Source organism: Diabrotica virgifera, chromosome 9, assembly GCF_917563875.1.
Source record: "Diabrotica virgifera virgifera chromosome 9, PGI_DIABVI_V3a".
NCBI lineage: Eukaryota > Metazoa > Arthropoda > Insecta > Coleoptera > Chrysomelidae > Diabrotica > Diabrotica virgifera.
The window spans coordinates 223,049,042-223,071,496 of NC_065451.1; the positions used below are offsets into that span (position 1 = coordinate 223,049,042).

General features: G+C 32.8%; 2 protein-coding genes across 2 annotated transcripts; both read left to right on the plus strand.

Annotated features, from left to right (window-relative positions):
- Nucleotides 1-1,474: 1,474 nt before the first annotated feature.
- LOC114325005 (gastrula zinc finger protein XlCGF7.1-like) lies at nucleotides 1,475-2,308 on the plus strand. The gene has a single exon (XM_028272932.2). The coding sequence runs from the start codon at nucleotides 1,475-1,477 to the stop codon at nucleotides 2,306-2,308; it is 834 nt and encodes a 277-aa protein (XP_028128733.2).
- Nucleotides 2,309-3,064: 756 nt separating this feature from the next.
- Nucleotides 3,065-21,133, plus strand: LOC114325006 (zinc finger protein 493-like). Its single transcript, XM_050660897.1, has 5 exons — nucleotides 3,065-3,153; nucleotides 3,772-4,545; nucleotides 11,568-12,383; nucleotides 16,263-17,078; nucleotides 20,170-21,133. Exons 1-5 carry the CDS (start codon nucleotides 3,065-3,067, stop codon nucleotides 21,131-21,133), a joined length of 3,459 nt encoding a protein of 1,152 aa, XP_050516854.1.
- Nucleotides 21,134-22,455: the final 1,322 nt, after the last annotated feature.

Below are 22,455 nucleotides of genomic sequence, written 5' to 3' on the forward strand. Positions count from 1 at the left end.
AACTTTGTATGTAAATTAATGGCAAAATAAAATACATTTACCATAACTTCAAACTCCAATTTAAAATTAGTTATAAAAACAATAGGGAACTTGCATAAAATTTGAAATTCGAAAAAAAATGGTATAAATCACAACAGAACATAATTTAGAACCTGTATCAAAAATAAAAAAGTTTTGTTTGTCTTTCGTTTGGCCCCTAAAGACGACTAAAAATTCACTTATACCAGCCACCCCAAAACGAGTCATGACGTCACGGGGTTGTATGTTTACATTCTACACCAATTGTATATATAATTTTAAATTAGACATTATAAACGTCAGTAGAAAATACAGTTATGTGACGTTACAAATGTTTTTGATCGTTTGAACTATTCATAGAAAATTTGTACTTTTACAAAATGGTTTTATTTTTAATAGTAAACATTCTTTCCTTTCCTTCAAAAACTGTATCAAACTCCAATCTCAACAAACTGGTATATTTGATTACAATGACATACGATAAATGTCATTAGAATATAAATATTTTTCCTTTATTCCCCGACGACGATCTGGTTAAATACCCAAGTAGGTGGAGGCCAATAAACTAAAGAAGAATATAGTAAATATAACCATAAACTGAACCACATAGTTAAACTCTGTGACGTCACGAGTCGTTTGAACTATTTTAAGATAAAGAAGACTTTAAATGTGTACTTCTAAGTTATTATGAGTTTTTGAAGCCGGAAATTTTGGAAATCTTATTTTTATACAAAACTGAACATTATTATGTAATAAAAAAATGTGAAAGTTCGCTATTGTTTGTATAGGTAATATAAATAACTTCTAAATTCAAAAACCGCAAAAAAACAGCAAAAAATCCAATAAACTGACAGCCACTAGTAAACAAACCAAAAAGTGCACAATTTTTACTTAAAATCTAAAAATGTTCGCAAGCATATTTTTTGTATCTATCTCTTTTCGATGTACTGAGTGTAGAGCGTTCATACAAATAACATGTAATTTTACTTAATAACATGTGGTAGCTGGTTTGTCTTTAGTTTCATGAGTGAATCCAATCTTAAGCTGTCTCTCATTACGTTGGTTCTACTCACATTTTGAGTACTAGGAAGCAAAAATTTGAGTACTGGATTTTACCTAGATAAATAGACGGGTGTGGAATGCATATTGTAGATTCCCCATGTTTATCATTTATCGCTCCGTTGCTCAGTTTGCCTTGCAAATTGTAGAAGGCTCGGAGCTCAGGTTGTTACCAGAATTTTGCTTTCCGGCGTAAGAGATCTATAGTGCTTCTGTTCTTTAGATTCCTCTTTATTTTGTATTACTGTGCATCATAAACTTATATGACCTTTGTTGTAGTTCTCATAGCATACAAAAGACTCGAAAAACAAAATCTCAACGATTACAGAGAGTACATAACGAAACAAAAAGAAGAAATATTCTTGCTAAAATCAAACCAATGGATTATGAGTCATACATGGTTAAACCTGTTGACTTTGACGAACTTGTAACATGTGACAAATGTAGTACCACATTTAGAAATAACGTAGAGATAGGGTTGCATTCATTAACGCATAGTAAAAAGGGATTGTTTACATGCCACATTTGCGAAGATTTTTCTCACAGCAACAAAATATCGTTCGAAAGCCACATAAGACAGCATGAGGGAATTAAGAAGTACCAATGTCCAATTTGTACCAAGCAGTTTGCTACATTAACAAGCGCCTTTGAACACCAATATGTCCATTCAAAAGAAAAACCGTTTACCTGTGATATCTGCGATAAGAAATTCCCGTCTTCTAGTGGAGCTAGAAACCACAAAAAAGAAGCACACTATGAAGTTCTTACTGGGCAGAAGAGTAACAGGTTTGACTGTAAGATATGCAACAAGCACTACGCAAATCACTCGGGGTTAGCTCATCATAACTTCAGGCATCATAGTGAGCTATGTACACACATGCCTGCTCTTTGTCATACGTGCGGAAAACACTTTTCAAGCCAAGCTAAGCTACGGAAGCACTTATTCGTTCACAACGAAGAACGTAAGTATTCCTGTAAGTTATGCTCGAAAACATTTAGAGGACCATCAAGCTTGAAGCAACACCAAGTAGTTCACACTGGAGAAAAACGTTTCAGTTGTAATTACTGTGATAAGAAATTTGCGCATGCGTCTACTTACAATTACCACTTGAAGATGCATACTGGAGAAAAACCTTTCTCTTGCCTTGTGTGCGGAAAAGGCTACATTTCTACGGGAAACTTGAAGCTTCATGTAAAGAAGTTTCATGAATCTCACGAAGTTAAAAGTTGATTTAATAAATGTTTTTTATTTTTTTTCTCTATTTTTTATTTACCTTTTAAACTATTGTTTCCTTTTTGATTAATTTATTATTAACTTTATTTTAATTTAAACACTTAATTTATTTGTCTTTATTTTAATTTATTGCATTGACTATTTATACTGAAACTTAATTTATATCTACAATTAATATTTACAATTTATTTTCTATATTATAACGCGCGCACTTTATATCAAAATAAATAATGAATGTCTACAATTCGATATTCTATTCAAGTACTCCTCAACTTGCTCTCCAATATTCTAGACCGGGCCTGGAACAAAATAGAATAAATTCTTCTTCTTCTCATACTTGTTGTAGATCTGTCGATCTGTTAATTCCAACTGGTAGACTGCCAGCTATCTCTCCATCTTTTTGGTGGTCTCCCAGGTGGGCGCTTGCCTGCTGGTTTTCCTTCTAGCTCAATTCGTGGTAGTCTGTGCTCCTCCATTCTCTTTACATGACTGAACCATTATCTTCGTCTTTGCCTGCCCCATCTGATTACATCTTGCACGCCACATTGTTCCCTGATGATGTTGTTTCGTATTCTATATCTTCTTTCTTCCCTGCTATTGCTCTTAGTGTCTTTCATTTCGGCTGTTCGTAGCATGCTTTTGGTTTTATTGGTGTCTTCTCTTGATTCAATGCCATAGGTCATAACAGGTCTGATGCAAGTTTTATAAATTCTAACTTTATAGAATAAATTGAATTGCATAAACTTAGACAAGATGACTACTAAACCAGCCTCGTATCTTTTCTCGGTGCAGAAAAGTCCTCCAGAAAAGTCTAGAGAATCTGTCTGCATGCTCAGGGAATCGTAACACAATGAAATACGGCTCTAGATTCTATAGACCAGGAGAATAAAGGTAGTATTAAAGCCCTTTGCCGTAATTATTTTGTTTTATGTTCATAATTTTCTAATATGAATTGCATTACGATTGAAGAAAGGCATGCTGAAGAAATAAATAAATTTAAATCATATAAATATGACATATTGAACTGTCTCAAGTTGGTCATTCAGAATTATATCTGTATTTTTTAATTTATTAATTTCCATAGATTCTAACAAGGATAGCTTAAGGCCTTTATTCTGAATATAAAGAATTTTATACTGTTCATTAAAATATTGGTTATAATCTAGAAAGTGAAATGCGTAGGTAGAATCTGTTTTTCGATGATTGAAACCCTTTTGTGTTCTGTTATACGTTTGCCAGTGGTTCTGCCAGTTTGACCTATGTAAGTTTCCGATCGCTCCAGAAAAGTTAGTTCAGAGGGAAATATTTATTTTGGTTCAGTAGCTAGCAAACAAAATATATATTTCAATCCCTGTTGTTGTTTATAGTTAATTGCACTTAATACAGACGTTAAAACATTATTAAATTTGTATAACTATTATAAAATCAATAAACAGTGTCTAAATTTTGCTTTGTTTCAGTGACATTGATGAATTTATATGTGTGACAGATAAAAAAGGAGCTAAGCCAGAAAAAGCAAAGCGAAGAAGAGGCATGAGAGACATCCTCGCTAAAATGACTGCAGAAGAATATGAATCCTACATTGTTAAACCTGTCAATTCTGACAAACCGCTAAAATGCAAGAAATGTTCAATTACGTTTATGAATAATGTTGAAAAGGGTCTCCATTCTATCAAACACAATAAAAAAGGATTTTATGAGTGTCATGTTTGTGGAGATTTTAAACATCAGAACAAACAAGCATTTGATATTCATATTAGGGAACATGATGGGATTAAAAAATTCAAATGTCCCATTTGTGATAAACAATTTACTACTATAAGGCCAGCTTATGAGCATCAGTACTCTCATGGAAAAGAAACGCCTTTTGAATGTGACATATGTGGAAAAAAATTCCATACATCAGTTTCAGCACGAAACCACAAAATTGAGGCTCATTACGAAATGCTTACTGGGCAAAAATACGAAAAGTTCGACTGTAAAATATGCAACAAGCATTATGCGAATCATTCTGGATTGGCACACCACAATTTCAGGCACCACAAAGAACTCTGCAAGCAAATGCCAGCTTTATGCGACATCTGTGGGAAAAGCTTCTCAACAAAGTCACAAATGATGAATCACAAGCTTACCCACACTCAAGAAACTTCTTATTCCTGCCAACTGTGCTCTAAAAAGTTCACACGAGCAGCAGGTCTGAAGCAGCACCAATTGGTACATACTGGAGAAAAGAGGTACACGTGCAGTTACTGTGGGAAAAGATTTGCGTATTCCTCACCCTATAATAATCATCTAAAGTTACATACTGGTGTTAAACCCTTTAGTTGTATTGTTTGTGGGAAGAAGTATATTGCGGCTGGGAATTTGAGAGTGCACATGACCAATCACCATAGGTCTCAAGATCTTAAAAGTTGATCTAATAAAGTATTTTTTAATATAATCTACTTTTATTATATAATTGACCTCCCTTCCTTCCTACAGACAAGAAAACTATTGAAGAGCGTTATGATCACTCTAAGGGCCGGTTGTTCGCACGCTAATCAACAATGATCATTATCAAATATTTAATTACTGTCACCAACTGTCAATGTCAACTTTGTTTGGGTTGCTGAAAACATGATTGATTACAATTATGAAATTACTTAATCAATTATGTTAATAATTGTTATGTTAATTGATTAACTAATCTCATAATTATAATCAATTATGTTTTCAGCAACCCAATAAAAGTTGACATTGACAGTTTTGGTGAAAGTAATTAAATATATGATAGTGATCATTGTTGATTAGCGTTCGAACAACCGGCCCTTAATGTTGTTCTGAAGCTATTTCCGACACCAAGTCGGGTGTCGTTGTCAAAATACAAAATAATACTAAATAAACAAAAATGTTGTTGCTTAGTAAAAAATTCTTCCAATAATTTTTTTATCGCCAACCGTCACTAAAGTCATTCATTATTGTACTCATTTAACGCCATTTGCGGCAGTAAAGTAACACTTTATTGTACTGAAAGAAGAATTTTACTTTACCTGCCGCGATTAATCGGAATTGAATGCAAGTGGTCGATGGCAGTAATCGATTATTTATTTGAGTGAACTTAAAATTTATTTACTTTAATTATTAAAAATATTGTGCAAAATTTACGTTATTATTAATTAAATTTATGTCAGAAAGTGAAATTCTGTAGTATTTTGCAATTATATTCATAAAATATAAATCGAAACTTTACAGATTTAGTAATTAGGTACTTATTCAATATTGATTACTTGAACAACTATCGATTAAACATCGAAATCGGCCATCATGCAAAAGCATTCTGTCATCGTCATAACTGTCATACGAAATTTTTATTTCGTCTAAAATTAATAAAATTCTTAAATCTTTTAAGTTTTCTATTAATGCAAATATATTATTAAATTGTGTTTTTGTTAATTCGATTATACAGGGTGTCCCAAAAGTAGTGGAACGGTCGAATATTTCGCGAACTAAACATCGGATCGAAAAACTAAAAAATACATGTTCAATCATTTTCAAAAATCTATCCAATAACACCAAACACCAACCCCCACTACACCCCCTGGAGGTGGGGTGGAGGGTAACTTTAAAATCTCAAATGGAAACCCCTAGTTTTTCTTGCAGATTTGGATTCGTTGCGTAAAAGTAAGCAACTTTTATTTAAGACTTTTTTCGAACTGTGGATAGATGGCGCTATAATTGAGAAAAACGATTTATCCTGATACCATAGGTAAATTATAGGAACGGTCTAATATCTCGAGAAATACACTTCCAAATGAGAAACCAAAAAAAAGGTTTTTAATACATTTCGAAAACCTATCGAATAACACTAAACATGACCCTCCAACCCACCCCCTGGAGGTGGGGTGGGGTGTAACTTTAAAATCTTAAATAGCAACCCCCAATTTTTATTACAGATTCGGATTCGTCATGAAAAATTAAGCAACATTTATTCGAAACATTTTTTAGAATTGTTGATAGATGACGCTTTAATTGGAAAAATACGATTTACTAGCGCCATCTATCAGCAATTTTTAAAAATGTTTCGAATAAATGTTGCTTAATTTTTCATGACGATTTCGAATCTGCAATAAAAAGTGGGGGTTGCTATTTAAGATTTTAAATTTACGCCCCACCCCGTCTCCAGGGGGTGGGTTGGAGGGTCATTTTTGGTGTTTGTCGATAGGTTTTCGAAAAATATTAAAAACCTCTTTTTTGGTTTCTCATTTGGAAGTGTATTTCTCGAGATATTAGACCGTTTCTATCATTTACCTATGGTATCAGGATAAATTGTTTTTCCCAATTATAGCGCCATCTATCCACAGTTCGAAAAAATGTCTTGAATAAAAGTTCCTTACTTTTATGTAACGAATCGAAATCTGCAAAAAAACTAGGGGTTTCCATTTGAGATTTTAAAGTTACCCCCCCACCCCACCTCCAGGGGGTGTAGTGGGGGTTGGTGTTTGGTGTCATTGGATAGATTTTTGAAAATGATTGAACACGTATTTTTCAGTTTTTCGATCCGATGTTTAGTTCGCGAAATATTCGACCGTTCCACTACTTTTGGGACACCCTATATATAGGACGGTGACAGATATTAATGATAATTTGTTAGCAAATATATTTATTTAGATTTTCTACTATTCATCAAGGGAAAAGCAACTGCGCTGCGGAAGGCTACACTTCATAAACAATAACGTAACTATTAACGGTATTTTTAGTTTTTGGTATTTTATTTTAAGTGTTAAAATTGGTTTAATATTTAAATAAAAATTCGATTAAACTGTTTAAAATATATTTATTTCGTTGAAATTATAATACTAGAAGTATAACGTCTTACGTGCGTACCAAATACACACACTCTTTTTTCATTAGGACCTAATTAAGTAAGTGTTAATGTTTTTTATGATTGGCGATAAAATTTTGTATGCACCACGTCAGTAAAGACTCTTTATCGAACTCGTCTGTTATTCGCCTCGCTCGCTAACGCTCGCTCTGCTCATAATATCAGACTCGTTCGATAAAGAGTCACTTTACTGACTTGGTACATAAATAACTATAATCTGACTCATTCATATCGGCAATTCAATTTATCGGCATTCATATCAATTTAAAGTAGAAGACTTTAAAATGATATTGCCAATATTGATGAGTTGCGTTCCTGGGACGACTTTACTAAAAGATAGTTCATTCGATTACATGAAATCAACCCCAACTCAAGAATATCCGCCACAAAAAATCATAGCATGTGATCTGTCTTTAAAAAGACAGCCAAATGCAATGATGGCAGTAAAATTCTCGCGCTAGAGATTCTATAGTAAATCACGAGGGAAAACTAGGAAAAAACCTTGTGAAACTATCCCGACATCGTAAGTATTTGGGCTTATATTTAGTTTATTCTCAAAACTAATACCAAATTATGACTTTAATGTATATATGCTATTTTAAATTATAAATAATATTAATAATACATACATATTATATAAATAATACTAAAATATAAAATATGTACTAACTCGATATGTTAATGACTTACTAATCGTGGTATTTTCTTTCTATTGATTTCCTCTTTTAGTATGGGTAACCACATCCTACTGTATTCTACCGAGGAATTTGCGACACAATTGTTTTCATTTAGCATAATTAGAGCTGCTTCTTTGATTTTTCTCTGTTTACTATCTGTTTTTTCAGGACTATACTTGAATCTCTCCACTGAACTCTATGTTCATTATCCCATGCGTGTTGACATATTTGAGATCTATCAAATTCTCTATTTTTAATATAAGACTGATGTTCACTTATTCTAACGTCTATTGGTCTTGATGTTTCGCCTAAATAAAATTGTTCGCATTCACAAGGTATTTTATAAATACAATTCTTTGTTCTTTCTTGTTCATTGTTAGGTTTAGTTTTAGATAGAATAGATCTCAATGTGTTTGTTGTTTTGAATGTTGTTGAAATGTTGAATTTATTTCCTATTGTTTTATGTTTCTCTTAATATTTATTATTTCTTAACAACGTAGAACGGTATCCTATAAAATCCACAAGAAATAATACAAGGAAAATATCAATACCATATATAAAAGGACTATCCGAGAAACTTAAAACAATAGGAAATAAATTCAACATTTCAACAACATTCAAAACAACAAACACATTGAGATATATTCTATCTAAAACTAAACCTAACAATGAACAAGAAAGAACAAAGAATTGTATTTATAAAATACCTTGTGAATGCGAACAATTTTATTTAGGTAAAACATCAAGACCATTACACGTTGGAATAAGTGAACATCAGTCTTATATTAAAAATAAAGAATTTGATAGATCTCAAATATGTCAACACGCATGGGATAATGAACATAGAGTTCAGTGGAGAGATTCAAGTATAGTCCTGAAAGAAACAGATAGTAAAAAGAGAAAAATCAAAGAAGCAGCTCTAATTATGCTAAATGAAAACAATTGTGTCGCAAATTCCTCGGTAGAATGCAGTAGGATGTGGTTACCCATACTAAAAGAGGAAGTCAGTAGAAAGAAAATACCACGATTAGTAAGTCATTAACATATAGAGTTAGTACATATTTTATATTTTAGTATTATTTATATAATATGTATGTATTATTAATATTATTTATAATTTAAAATAGCATATATACATTAAAGTCAGAATTTGGTATTAGTTTTGAGAGTAAACTAAATGTAAGCCCAAATACTTACGATGTCGGGATAGTATCACGAGGTTTTTTCCTGGTTTCCCTAGTGATTTACTATGGAATCTCTAGCGCGAGAATTTTACTGCCATCATTGCATTTGGCTGTCTTTTTAAAGACAGATCACATGCTATGATTTTTTGTGGCGGATATTCTTGAGTTGGGGTTGATTTCATGTAACCGAATGACCTATTTTTTAGTAAGTCGTCCCTGGAACGCAACTCATCAATATTGGCAATATTATTTTAAAGTCTTCTACTTTAAGATGTATAATACATGCCTGAATTGCCGATATAAATGAGTCAGATTAAATAAATTATTGGAAGAATTTTTTACTAAGCAACAACATTTTTGTTTATTTAGTATTATTTTGTATTTTGATGCAATGTCGGGCAACGACACCCGGCTTGGGTGTCGAAACGTTAATAAATTCATTTTTTTTTGGTAAAATTGTGGCTTATTTCCCATTTAAAATAGTTCATTATCACTCTTGTTAAACTTTTTACATGTATAAAGCCTCTTCAATACTATGCGTCAAAGTAGCTACTATCTACAATGGGAAATACAATTTTCATTGAAAATACATTTACTAAGCATACAAATTGGAAAAGATGTGATTTAGTCTAGTTCTGAACCTAGTCTTTTTTTAGCTCGATACCCTAGACACAGCCATGCTCAAACTTCTTTAACCCGTATGAAAAATACGTTTTCCCTGAAATCTGCAAAGTAGGTTTCCGTGGCTCTAATGAACTCCTCATTCGACTTAAATTTCTACCGACGAGTAACTTCTTCATGTTTGGAAACAAAAATAAGTCGTATAGAGCTAAATCTGGAGAATGGGGTGGATGGGACAGTAGTTCATAGCCCAATTCGACCAATTTGGCCATGGCGATGGCGTATGTGTGAGCCGATGCAGTGTCATGGAGAAAGAGCACTTTTTCTTCGCCAAATTGGGCATTTCTTCTGCGATTTGGCGTTGAATTGGCCCAATAATTCGGCATAGTAAAGCCACAGAATAAATAACAACACAGAAGTGAATCTGACTGTCGCTTCCATTGATTTTGTAGGGACCGAAATATTTGACCTTGTGCACCAGTTACAGAATAGAACTTGATGTTCCAAGGAATAGACCATACCAAATTAGGTAATATTTTTGACAAGTAGTTATTAATTAAATATGAAATATAAAATTAAACTATAAAATATAAATAAAATATAAAATAAAACATGTATGAATATAAAATTGAACTATAAATAACTGTCACGTCAGTCGCAAAAGTGAAGTTGCACCAGTTACGTTGACACATGAGCATGAAAATTGTGTTACCGTTTTCGGCAGGAGTTTCGCTTCTGTGTGGTTATTTATTCTGTGGTAAAGCCCTGACACCGTTTTCCTGGAAGCTGATGTAGATCCCACCTTGTGAATCCCAGAAAATGGTGGCCATCACCTATACGACTGTTCCTTGGTCTCTGGTGTATACCAGTGGATACATGTTTCGTCGACGGTTATGAAACAACGTAGAAACTCCTTCGGATTACGCGTAAACCTGCTTTAAAGTGGCCTTACACTTGCAGTTGTCCGAAGTGAGCAAACGCGATACCCATCCCGCTGGCAGCTTTTTGGTCAAACTAGGTGGTCTCCAAATGTTTATTGTGGCATTGTTGGGGACTATGTGATTGGACCAAATCCTACAAAATGGCACAACATCTGACCCAATAGTTGTGCTAAACGGAGTAAAACAGGACTACGTTTTATTCCCCTTAGTCTCTTTCTTTATTCTTCTATTGCTGTTGTTTGTATGTGTTTAGTGGTATTACTTTATCTATTTCCATAGGAATTTGGTGTTAGTTTTGAGAGTAAACTGAATGTAAGACCAAGTACAATGTCGGGATAGTATCATGAGGTTTTTTCCTGGTTTTTCCTCGTGATTTACTATGCAATCACTAATACGAGAATTTTACTGTCACCATTGCATGTGGTTGTCTTTTTAAAGACAGATCACATGCTATGATTTTTTTTGACGGATATTCTTGAGTTAAAGTTGATTTCATGTAATCGAATGAACTATTTTTCAATAAAGTCGTTCAAGGAACGCAACTCATAAATATTGGCAGTATCATTTTAAAGTCTTTTACTTTAAAATGTATAATATATGTCTTGAATTGCCGATATGAAAGAGCCAGATTAAATTAAATAATTAGAAGATTTTTTTTTACTAAGCAACAACAGTTTTGATTAATTTAGTAATATTTTGTATTTTGACAACGACGTCTGAAGTGGAAGTGGAAACGTTTAGTTTCAATTCGAAACATTTAGAATAATAAACTCTATTTCCACTCTTTGTACAGGCTTAGAAATAGTTATATTAGGTTGTAGATTTACTTATTTCGCCCACAACAGTTATTTCTACAGGCAGTTAGATTTGAAAATAGTAGTAAGTACCTTTCTTTTTTTTTTTTTTCAAAAAATTATGCCCAATAATTAATCGGATAACCACAATACATATCTAAAATTATGTCTTTTTTAGCGCCAAACATAAATTTGTAGATGTGTCAATCAAAAAAGAAGACGAAGTAATGGATATGAATAAATATTTAGACGTAATGTTAAAAAAAGAAGAAAAACCAATAAAACGAAAGCCCGAAGGGAAAATGAAAGACATCCTCCGTAAAATGTCTCCAAAAGAGTACGAGACCTATTGTGTTCAACCTGCTGCACCAGAGGAACCACTGAACTGTAAAGAATGTCCATTAAGATTTTTTAATAACATTGAACTAGGTTTTCATTCCATAAAACACAGTGACAAAGGACATTACGAATGCCATGTATGTGGTCGCTATACAAGTCCAGACAAACGAGCATTTGATATTCACATCAGACAACATGAAGGCATCAAAAAATACAAATGTCGAATCTGTAACAAGCAGTTTACCAGTATAAGACCAGCATACGAACATCAGTATTTCCATGGAAAAGAAAAAACTTTTGAGTGTGATATCTGCAAACAAAAATTCCACACTTCCCTTTCAGTTAAGAACCACAAAGCCAAGGCTCACCATGAAATGCTGATTAAGAAAGAATATGATTGTAAAATATGCAACAAGCATTACGCAAATCATTCTGGTCTGGCCCATCATAATTTTAGGCACCACAAGGAACTGTGCAAGAGAATGCCTTCCTTATGCGATATCTGCGGAAAGGATTTTTCCGCTAAAGCTCAGTTGCGCAAGCATAAACGGACACATCAGACAGAACCTGAGTATTCATGTCAAATATGCTCCAAGAAGTTTACTCAACCTGCTGGTCTAAAACTTCACCAATCAGTTCATACAGGAGAGAAGAAGTATGATTGTAGTTTCTGTGGAAAGAAATTTGCTTATTTTTCCGGATATAAATATCATTTGAAGTTACATACTGGTGAAAAACCATTTTCTTGTGTTGTTTGCGGAAAAAAGTATATAACAGCTGGAAATTTAAAAGTACACATGACCAATCACCATAGCTCCCAAGATGTGAAGTGACATAATAAAATGTTTTTTAAATATTAAATACCTTTGATTAATTAAACAACCTTTCTCCCCCTTTTTAAAACGTTTTTATAACGTGTGATCCAAAATTATTGTCACCATAGGTGGCTCTGAACGACAGAGATAGCTATACAGTGCATGTCTATTATAAATTCAGATATAGTTTCTAGTTTACGTCAACTTTGACAGATACTTGTCAGTGTACGAACGTCAACTTAAAAAACACTATAATTGAACATAAAAAGTAGCAGAGGAAGCAAAATTTTAGATTTATACGAATTAAAAGGTCTTGAGATTGGATACTTATCTTTTCAACGTGTTTTCAATCTGTATTCTTCGTTTGGAAAAGTCATCATAACAACACTGAATATAGCAGCAGTTGGCCGTGACGTCACACTCCGGCGGCCTTTCATTTTAAAACAAGACATACGTGTTTTTTTGCACGGATAGCTTTGATCCCAATAATTGTGGATCGCTCGTTATAATCCACAAGGAAAAGAAAAAGTTTTTCCTGTAGTTGTCTGTATACCATCAATCACAAAATTGGAAAAATCCTTTGCAAAAGGTATAAAAATTTTATTAAAATCCCTTTAAAGAGCTACATCACAACAAAACGTTTTCGATTTTTACAAAAATCATCATCAGTGTTAGATCTAAAAATAAGTATAACCGATTTAATGAATGTAAAGTTGGTATTTAAATTTTGAATAAGATTAGAGCGAGTTGGTTATACAGTAGAGCCTCGATTATCCGAACGTCGATCAACCGAATGACCGCTTATCCGAACTCATGAATTTTCGTGTAAAAGCTCGATTGAAAATGCCTAAAGGTAAGCCCTTTCTATGAAAAATAAATATGAGATTAACAAACGGTTAGAGGGAGGTGAATCTGCAACCAATTTATCCAATGAATACAAAGTTGGTAGGCTGGTAAGACGGACAAAAAAAAAACAAGAGACGGACATAAGTAACTTTATGTTCCGGCTTAATTCTTCTGACGGATCCACAAATCGTAATGCGATAAAACTTGCCTTAAACACGGATTTAGATGATGCTGTATATAAGCGGTTTACTCAAAAAAGATCTCGGGGAGAACCTATTTCTCCTCCCTACATCCCAGGGAGTTTGAGTTTAGCTTTGTTGCATATAATTTGTGATGCCAAACTGACACCGAAAATCAAATTTCATACTTTTTAATCCATTCTGAAATACTTTGCCAGACACATGGTTAAAAAAGAATGTGTGTGTACTTTGTACGCAAGTAAGAAGTTATACTTCTATTATATAATTTCAACGAAATAAATATACTTTCAACAGGTTATTTGTATTTTTTTTAAATATTAAACTAACTTTCTTACCTACCACTTTTAAAAAATTTTTATTAAAACGATACCAAAAATTAAAAAAAAATATGAATGGTCCGGGATTTGAACCCGGGACCTCTCGATCTCTGGTCCAATGCTCTACCAACCAAGCTATCAAGCCCCTTGTAAGTGACGTCTCGGATATAATTATTACACATCACGATGACAAATAGATCAAGTGAAGGATAAAAATGTTATAATAAATATTTTATTATCTTACTTCCGAGGAAGACAAATCCCAAGACACAAAAATTATAATAAATAGTACATTTACTAAAAACACTAATACCTATACTCTTTTAATGACTTATTTGCGCTAACAGCGCTGATACATACACATCTTGAAAGATTAGCAACGAACTACATACTGTCTGTGTGCGCATGCGCCGGGGATTATAAAATTTGACTCTCGATCGTAAAGAAGTATAACTTCAAAAATACGTAACACAGCCGCTCGTAAACTGGTAGGATTGCTTCGGCAGAAGAAAATGGACGATTTCTTCATGCTTCATGCTAAAAAAAATCTTCATTTTGTTGCAAATACATCAGTTTTTTGTTTAATTTTCCGAACACCTCTGTCCCCCAATTACTTCGGATAATCGAAGCTCTACTGTACTTACAAACAGGATGCTATCTGAGCCACCAAAGAAAAATATTCGGGTAAAAACCCTTTAAATATAACATAGATGCGTTAAAAGTGCATACTTTAATAAAATGCCTTATGTTGGTCACATGGCAACTAGGATAACGCCCTAAGGTAATGTAATGAATTTCCCAACACGTGGGATCCAAATTGAGTTGTTTACATTCCAATGGCTTAATGACAACTAAATGCAAAATGAGTGATGTTTCTGAAAGGTGTCAAAGGACAAACTGACAACGTGACGTAGAAGTTATCCTGTATTACCACAGCCAACCAGTTGTAATGAAAGATTTTTTCCAAAAATTTTCAACAGTAATAACAAACATCAACACAATTGTGGCTATAATTACATTTAAGTACCTAGATTATGTAAGATGTAGCTAGAATATAAATGATTTTTATAATGCAAATACGGAATTAGCCAGAATGTATGCAGCCATATATACATAATTCAAATGTTGAATTAATTAGCGAATAATGGATCCATTTATGTTAAAGAGCATCTGGGACCAAATAATTAAGTGGAAAAAAATTTTTGCTAAGATGTTTTATTTATATGAATAGGTTGATGATTGTGGTTCAACTTCAATAGGAACCAAATAAAGTGCGAAAAAATATATTGGTGTCTTTGTAAATATATTTATTATAATTTTTGTGTCTTTGGATTTGTCTTCGTCGGGAATAGGATAATAAGTATTAAAATATGATGAAAAGAAGATTAAAAAGCAGTCTTAATATTATTTGTGCAATCTGTCACAATAATTCATTTTGGTATCAATTTTACTGCCATAGTACACTTACTTACACGGTTATTGCTCAATAACCGTAGTCAAGCATTGTTTAGCACGGTTATGTTTTGGACGAGTGACCGCTTAGGGACACCTCATGTTGTTGCCTTGTTTTACTTGTTTTAAGTGTTGGTATTTAATAAATATTTTTGGAAAGTAGTAGGTATTAAAATTAGATTAATATTTAAATAAAATACAAATAAACTGTTTAAAGTCTATCTGTACAAAGTACAGACACATTTTTTTTCTTTGGAACAGTTATGTTAGTTGTAGAATTACGTATTTTGCTCACGACAAGGTAGTTAGAGCTGAAAACAATAGTAAGTATTACTCCTATAGAGTAACTAGGTCCATTTTCCGTTGGAACTTTACCAAGCTGTAGACGAGATTGTGAATTGCAACTTTTTAGAATTCCCTCTTGTCTTCACTGCAGCATCCATATGGCTTGCAATTTTTAGAAGCCATTGAGGTTGTCACCAGGAAAATGGTCCAATAAGTTTTTCAATTAAAAATCTTTTAAAAGTATTTTATTTTACAAATATTTTTATTAGGTTGAAAAACTTAGACTTTCATTTAGCAGATGCCGCTACGCACCTACTACCTTCACGTCAGTTGCAATGGGGGACTAATAAATGTCGAAAATTTTTACCTGGAGTAGAGATAGCAGCCTATGCATTCTCTGAAGAGCCTCTATCAAGAGGTGAAATCGTCGATAAGAGTGCTGGTTGCGCACTCTAACCTAAGTAAAAATTAAGACAGTTTTGGCTTCTCATTGCAACTGAATAAAAATAGTATACATTTTTATTTAATAGTAAGTATCTTTCTTTCTTATCTCAAAAAAGTATGCTCCATAAATAACCAAATAACCTCAACATATACCTAAAATTATTTTTATTTTTAGCGTCAAAGATGAATTTGTAGATATGACAATCAAAAATGAAGATACATTTGTAGACATGAAAAAATACGTAGATGTAATAATAGAAACAGAAGAAGAACCAACAAAACCAAAGCGTGAAAGGGGAATGAAAGACATCCCCAGTAAAATGTCTCCCAAAGAATATGAGACCTATTGTGTTCAACCAGCTTCACCCGAGGAACCACTAAAGTGTAAAAAATGCTCATTAAGATTTTTCAATAACGTTGAATTAGGATTCCATTCCATAAAACACAATGACAAAGGACAATACGAATGTCATGTATGTGGGAATTATTCAAACCAAAACAAACGAGCATTTGATATTCACATCAGACAACACGAAGGTATTAAAAAATATAAATGTCGAATTTGTGATAAGCAGTTCACTTGTCTAAGACCAGCATACGAACATCAATATTTCCATGGAAAAGAAAAATCCTTCGCATGTGATATCTGTGGGCTAAAATGCTTCACTTCCCTTTCAGTTCAGAACCACAAGAAGAAGGCTCACCAGGAATCGCCAATTAAGAAAAAATACGACTGCAACGTATGCAACAAGCATTACGCAAATTATTCTGGACTGGCCCATCACAATTTAAGACATCACAGAGAACTGTGCCAGCGAATGCCTACCTTATGCGATATTTGCGGAAAGGAATTTTCTACAGAAGGGCAGCTTAGAAAACATAAACGAACGCATTCAAAAGAACCTGAATATTCATGTCAACTTTGTTCCAAGAAGTTTACCCAGCCTGCTGGTCTAAAAAATCATCAAGCAGTACATACAGGAGAAAAGAAGTACGTTTGTAGTCTCTGTGGGAAGAAATTTGGTTATTTTTCCGGATATAAATATCATTTAAGGTTGCATAGTGGTGAAAAACCCTATGCTTGTGTTGTTTGTGGAAAAAAGTATATTTCAACTGGGAATTTGAGAGTACACATGGCCAATCACCACAGCTCCAAAGGTGTTAAGATATAATAAAATGTTTCTTAAATATTAACAGTCTTTAATTTATTATATATTGTGACACTCCTAATCGCCGATCGACCGCCGAAGATTCCGGCCTATTTTCATATTCACACATATAGTCCAGGGCGGCTCTATTTTGAGATGGACGTTGAGAGGTGACTCATATTTTCTTGCAGAAATTGCTTGGAATTAACACATATAATAATATAATATCTGTTAGTCTGACTAGTCAAAACCCGATTTCATAAAATTTAATTTCGACCTTTACCTGACCAACGTAGTCTCTCCTAGGTTTGACTAGTCAAAGGCCGAATCTGTAATTTATTTCGGACCGTCAGTCAGACCTGAGGATTGCCTAGTTAAATCTTGGAGTGCCTGAAATTCGGGCTTTGACTATAACACATACACATTATTACACTTTTAGGAAGGTTAAAAAAAGTAATCAGATGGAAGTGATCACTTTATAAAGGCACTCTGCCGAAATAGGTGTAGTGGAAATAAATTGTAATAAATTTTTTGGTGTATAACAAGTGTAGAAAATATAATAGAGTGTAGAAAACAAGAGTTTTCAGTGTTTTATTGTTTAGTAAATAAGGTTAACAATAAATTAGTCATTGTTTCACTAATTGAACAGATTCTAATATCTCCATATAGCCCAGTAAATGAACGGGAAATGCGGCGATACCGTGTAATTTTCAGGGGCAACTCCGAATTGCATCAAAATTTGGATTTATTTATTTATTTATTTATTAACCATACAGATTACAAATTTAGGTTCTACTTACCCTCCACTTCAAAGTTGAAATTGTACCGTTGGTTGCTTTTACTTGGGGGTGACAGTCACCCCTTCTCGGGGGTGAAAAAACATACGTTCAAGATAAGACCGGAAATGGATAAATTGACTGATTTTAAGCAACTTTTTTTTATAGAGTTTTTTACGTAAGTCAATACTTTTCGAGTTATTTGCCATTGAAAATGTTGATTTTTCGACAAAAAACTACGTTTTCAGACGGTTTTTCGCAAATAACTCAAAAAGTAAATATTCTATGGAAAAAATATCCTTAGCAAAAGTGTAGCGTATAAAAAACCGAAAAAAAAATGGTGTATCAGTAAAGTCTATCAATCAAATAAAAACAAAGTTGTACCTCATGATAAATACGTTCTTATTCGTCTAATTTCAAATCGAATATTTCAAGGTGAAATCATCGAAAAATTAAGCACTTTTCGGGAAAAACCCATTTAAACGTTTTTAAAGTGTTTAAAAAAAGCTTTGCTTAAATTGTTAACAAAAGTTTTTAGCGTTAAAAATGAGCGAGTTACGCTCAAAATAAAGTTGGTGCTCTTTTTTTGTAAGAAATCATGGAAATCTCTCCGTGTTTACTTGTTTAATTAGCTCCCCAAATAAAACTAATCGCTACCGCTTTACAAACAATTTACTTACCTATTTTTTTTATATTATCTGTCAGTCTCACCGGTTTAAATTGTTTATTTTTGAAAGGCTTATCGTTGAAAAAGCTTGAATGGGTCACTAATCACGAGTGTATGCAAATTTTGAACAGGCATATGTTAACCAATTTTTGTCTTACGGAGAAACAAAATAAAACTAGCATATTTATAATAGTAAAACCTATATTTTTTTACTCTTTAAGATTTTTGTTATCAGTAATAATTTTTAAGTTATTTTGAAAAAAGGAAATTTTTCACAAAAATAAAAAAAAATTTTTGTTACTATAAAACCAAATGTTTTTAAAAATAAGCATTTCAAACTAATCAAACTTATAGATCATATAAACAATACACATACAGTTAAAATAAATGGTAAAGCCAAACGATTAATTTCATTTAGGGTGCTAAATAGAGGGAGGTTTTCACAATTTTGTTTACAAAAAAAGGGGCCAACTTTTTTTTCAGTCTAACTCGTTTATTTTTGGTGCTGTAAACTTTTGTAAAAAACAAATAATAAGCTTTTTTTAGATACTTTAAAAATGTTAATAAGGTTTTCTCAAAAATTGCTTCTTTCTTCGGTGATTTCGCGTTGAATTATTATTCGATTTGGAATTAGACGAATAAGAACGTATTTTTCATGAGCTACAACTTTTCTTCTACTCAATTTGTAGACTTTACTGGTACACCATTTTTTTTCGTTTATTTATAAGCTACACTTTTGCTAAAAATATTTTTTTCTATAAAATATTTACTTTTTGAGTTATTTGGGAAAAACGGTCTGAAAACGTAGTTTTTTGTCGAAAAATTAACATTTTAAATCGCGAATAACTCAAAAAGTATTGACTTACGTAAAAAACTTTATACAACAAAAGGTGCTTAAAATCAGTCAATTTATCCATTTCCGGCCTTATTTTAAACACGCGTTTTTGACCCCTCGAGAAGGGGTAAATGTCACCCCCCAAGTAAAAGGAACCAACGGCACAATTTCAACTTTGAAGTGGAGAGTAAGTAGAACCTAAATCCAAATGTTCATGCAATTCGGAGTTGCCCCTAGAAATTACACTCCAAAACGGTCATTTATTGGGCTAATAAGAAGTTGTTCTGAAGCTATTTCCTTGTGGCATTTTTATAATTAATCAATTAATTAATGAGTCAGATTAAATAAATTATTAGAAGAATTTTTTTACTTAGCAACAACATTTTTGTTCATTTTAATAGTATTTTGTATTTAGACAACGAAACCCGATTTGAGCTTCGAAACGTTAATAAATTCATTTTTTAGTAAAATTGTGGCTTATTTCCCATAGAAAATACTTAACTAATAAGAAGTATTAAAAAAATAGTTTTGTAGATGAAAAAAATAATTTGGCATGCACTGTATTTATAGGCCCCTTGATGAGGCAGTGATGATCAGTAGTGATGATTATTATAACATTTTATTAATTTAGTATTAGTAATAATTATATTTTGTAGGATCAAGTTTGAATTTGTAGATGTGACAATAAAAAAAGAAGAATCGCCGCTGAAGAAGAAGAAACGAACGCGCAGAGTATTAATGAAAGCCATCCGCGAGAAAATGACTGACGAAGAGTATGAGGTTTACGTCGTTCAACCTGCTACATCTGAGAAACCACTGACCTGTGAGAAATGCCCATCAGTATTTACAAATCATGTTGAAAAGGGCCTTCACTCTATATTACACAAAGGATTTTATGAATGCCATGTTTGCGGAGATTATGCAAACCAAAACAAACAAGCATTTGATGTCCATATAAGAGAACATGAAGGGATTAAAAAATTCAAATGTCCTATATGTAATAAACAGTTTACTACTTTTAGACCAGCGTACCAGCATCAGTTTTTGCATAACAACGAAAAACCGTTTAAATGTGACATCTGTCAACAAGCCTTTCGCACGTCCATTAGTGCCACAACACACAAAGCACAGGCCCACTATGAAATGCTCAATGGAGAAAAAAATCAAAAGTTACACTGTAAAATATGCAACAAGGATTACGGGACTCGTTCAGGCATAAATGAACACAATTTAAGGTATCACAAAGAACTATCCACGATAACTCCAGCTCTGTGCGACATCTGTGGAAAAGATTTTCCATCGAAAGCGGTGATGCGGAGGCACAAAAATTCACACTCAAAAGAAGGTCCATTTTCGTGTGAAGTATGCTCGAAGAAGTTTACGTATAAACAAAGTCTGAAAAACCATCAATCTGCTCATACGGGAGAGCAGAAGTATGAATGCAATCAGTGTGGAAAAAAGTTTCCTTTTTCCGCTGCGTACAAATATCATATGAAGATACATTCGGGTGAGAAACCGTTTGCTTGTGGTATTTGTGGAAAAAAGGCTATTTCCGCTGGAAATTTAAAACTTCATATGAAATCACATGGACCGTTAAATTCCTCGAAATCGATCGACTAAAATATTTGTTAAATATTACAAATGTCAACATATTGTGTTCAGAAATAAAAAAAAAATTCTAAATTTTTTGTACTTCTTTAAGTATTTTTGGGCTTGCCCTCGTATTGATTTTTTAAATCTAATTTGATCTAATCTAATTCTAATTTTCTAAGACAAAAATTGGTTAAAATACGGCTGTTCAAAGTTTGCATATACTCGTGATTAGTGACTCTTTCAAGCCCTTTCAACTGCAACACTTCAACAAAAAGTTCAACAGTGAAGTTTAGGGTATCGCTATGTTTCACGTTTATTTAATGACCTATAAATTATGCGCCAGTCAATGGGAGCAATAATAGGATATTACCTCCGAATTCTATCCTACTGAATGGATTTTAATGAAATTTTGGGCCTAGCCTCTACTTATCTCCTAATTCAAAGTCTACCCTATGCCGATGTGTGCTTTTATCTTGGGGGTGGTTCCCACCCCTTCTTAGGGGTGGAAAATTTTTTGGTTAAAATTACCACGGAATTCGATAGATAAGCTAATTCTAAGCAAAAACTGTTCTATAATTTTTTTTGAGTACTCAATACTTTTTTGAGATATTCGTGGTTGAAAATTGTCCATTTTCATTGAAACATAATACCTTTTCTAATACATGAAGAGAAGTATCCCCACCTTCTCTAACGGTTTTTTGCGAATACCTTAAAAACCATGCATCTAACTAAAAAAACTATATTAATCATTTTTGTAGGCTATAAAAAAACAAAAAGACACTTGCCTTCAGAAATCTTCTAGTTTTAATACAAAAAGAGATATGGTAGGTGAAAATAGTTTGTTTCTTGGTACATTCTCAAATTGGTGTATTCAACTTTAAATAACAGAGAAACGGTCGATTTTATGTGTATAGTGCTACTAATAGCTTTTGTAGTGCTTGAAAAGACCTTTAAAAGGAGACATATTAAAGCTCCATTACATTAAAACTAAGCGACATATGCTGCAAACAAAATTGATAACTAATGTATTTTAAGAAAAAATGAGAAGTAATTTTAACCCCCATCCACCAAAATGTAAATGGATCGTTTTCCTTCCACAAGACCTTTTATTGTAGTGTTATTTCTATGTTCAAAAAGTTGAACGGGTTTAAAATGAATGGTTTTTGAAAAAAAAGATCAAATTATTGAGAGCATTTTTAAATTTTCTTAAAAATCTTCCTTTTTCTCCATGTAACTTGAAAATGATAAGAGATACAGTAATGAAAAATAAAAAGGAAATTTTTATCTGAAAAAGTCCTACATTTTTGTGTCGTTTTTTTTTTCGTTTCTCTTATCTTTTTCAAGTTACA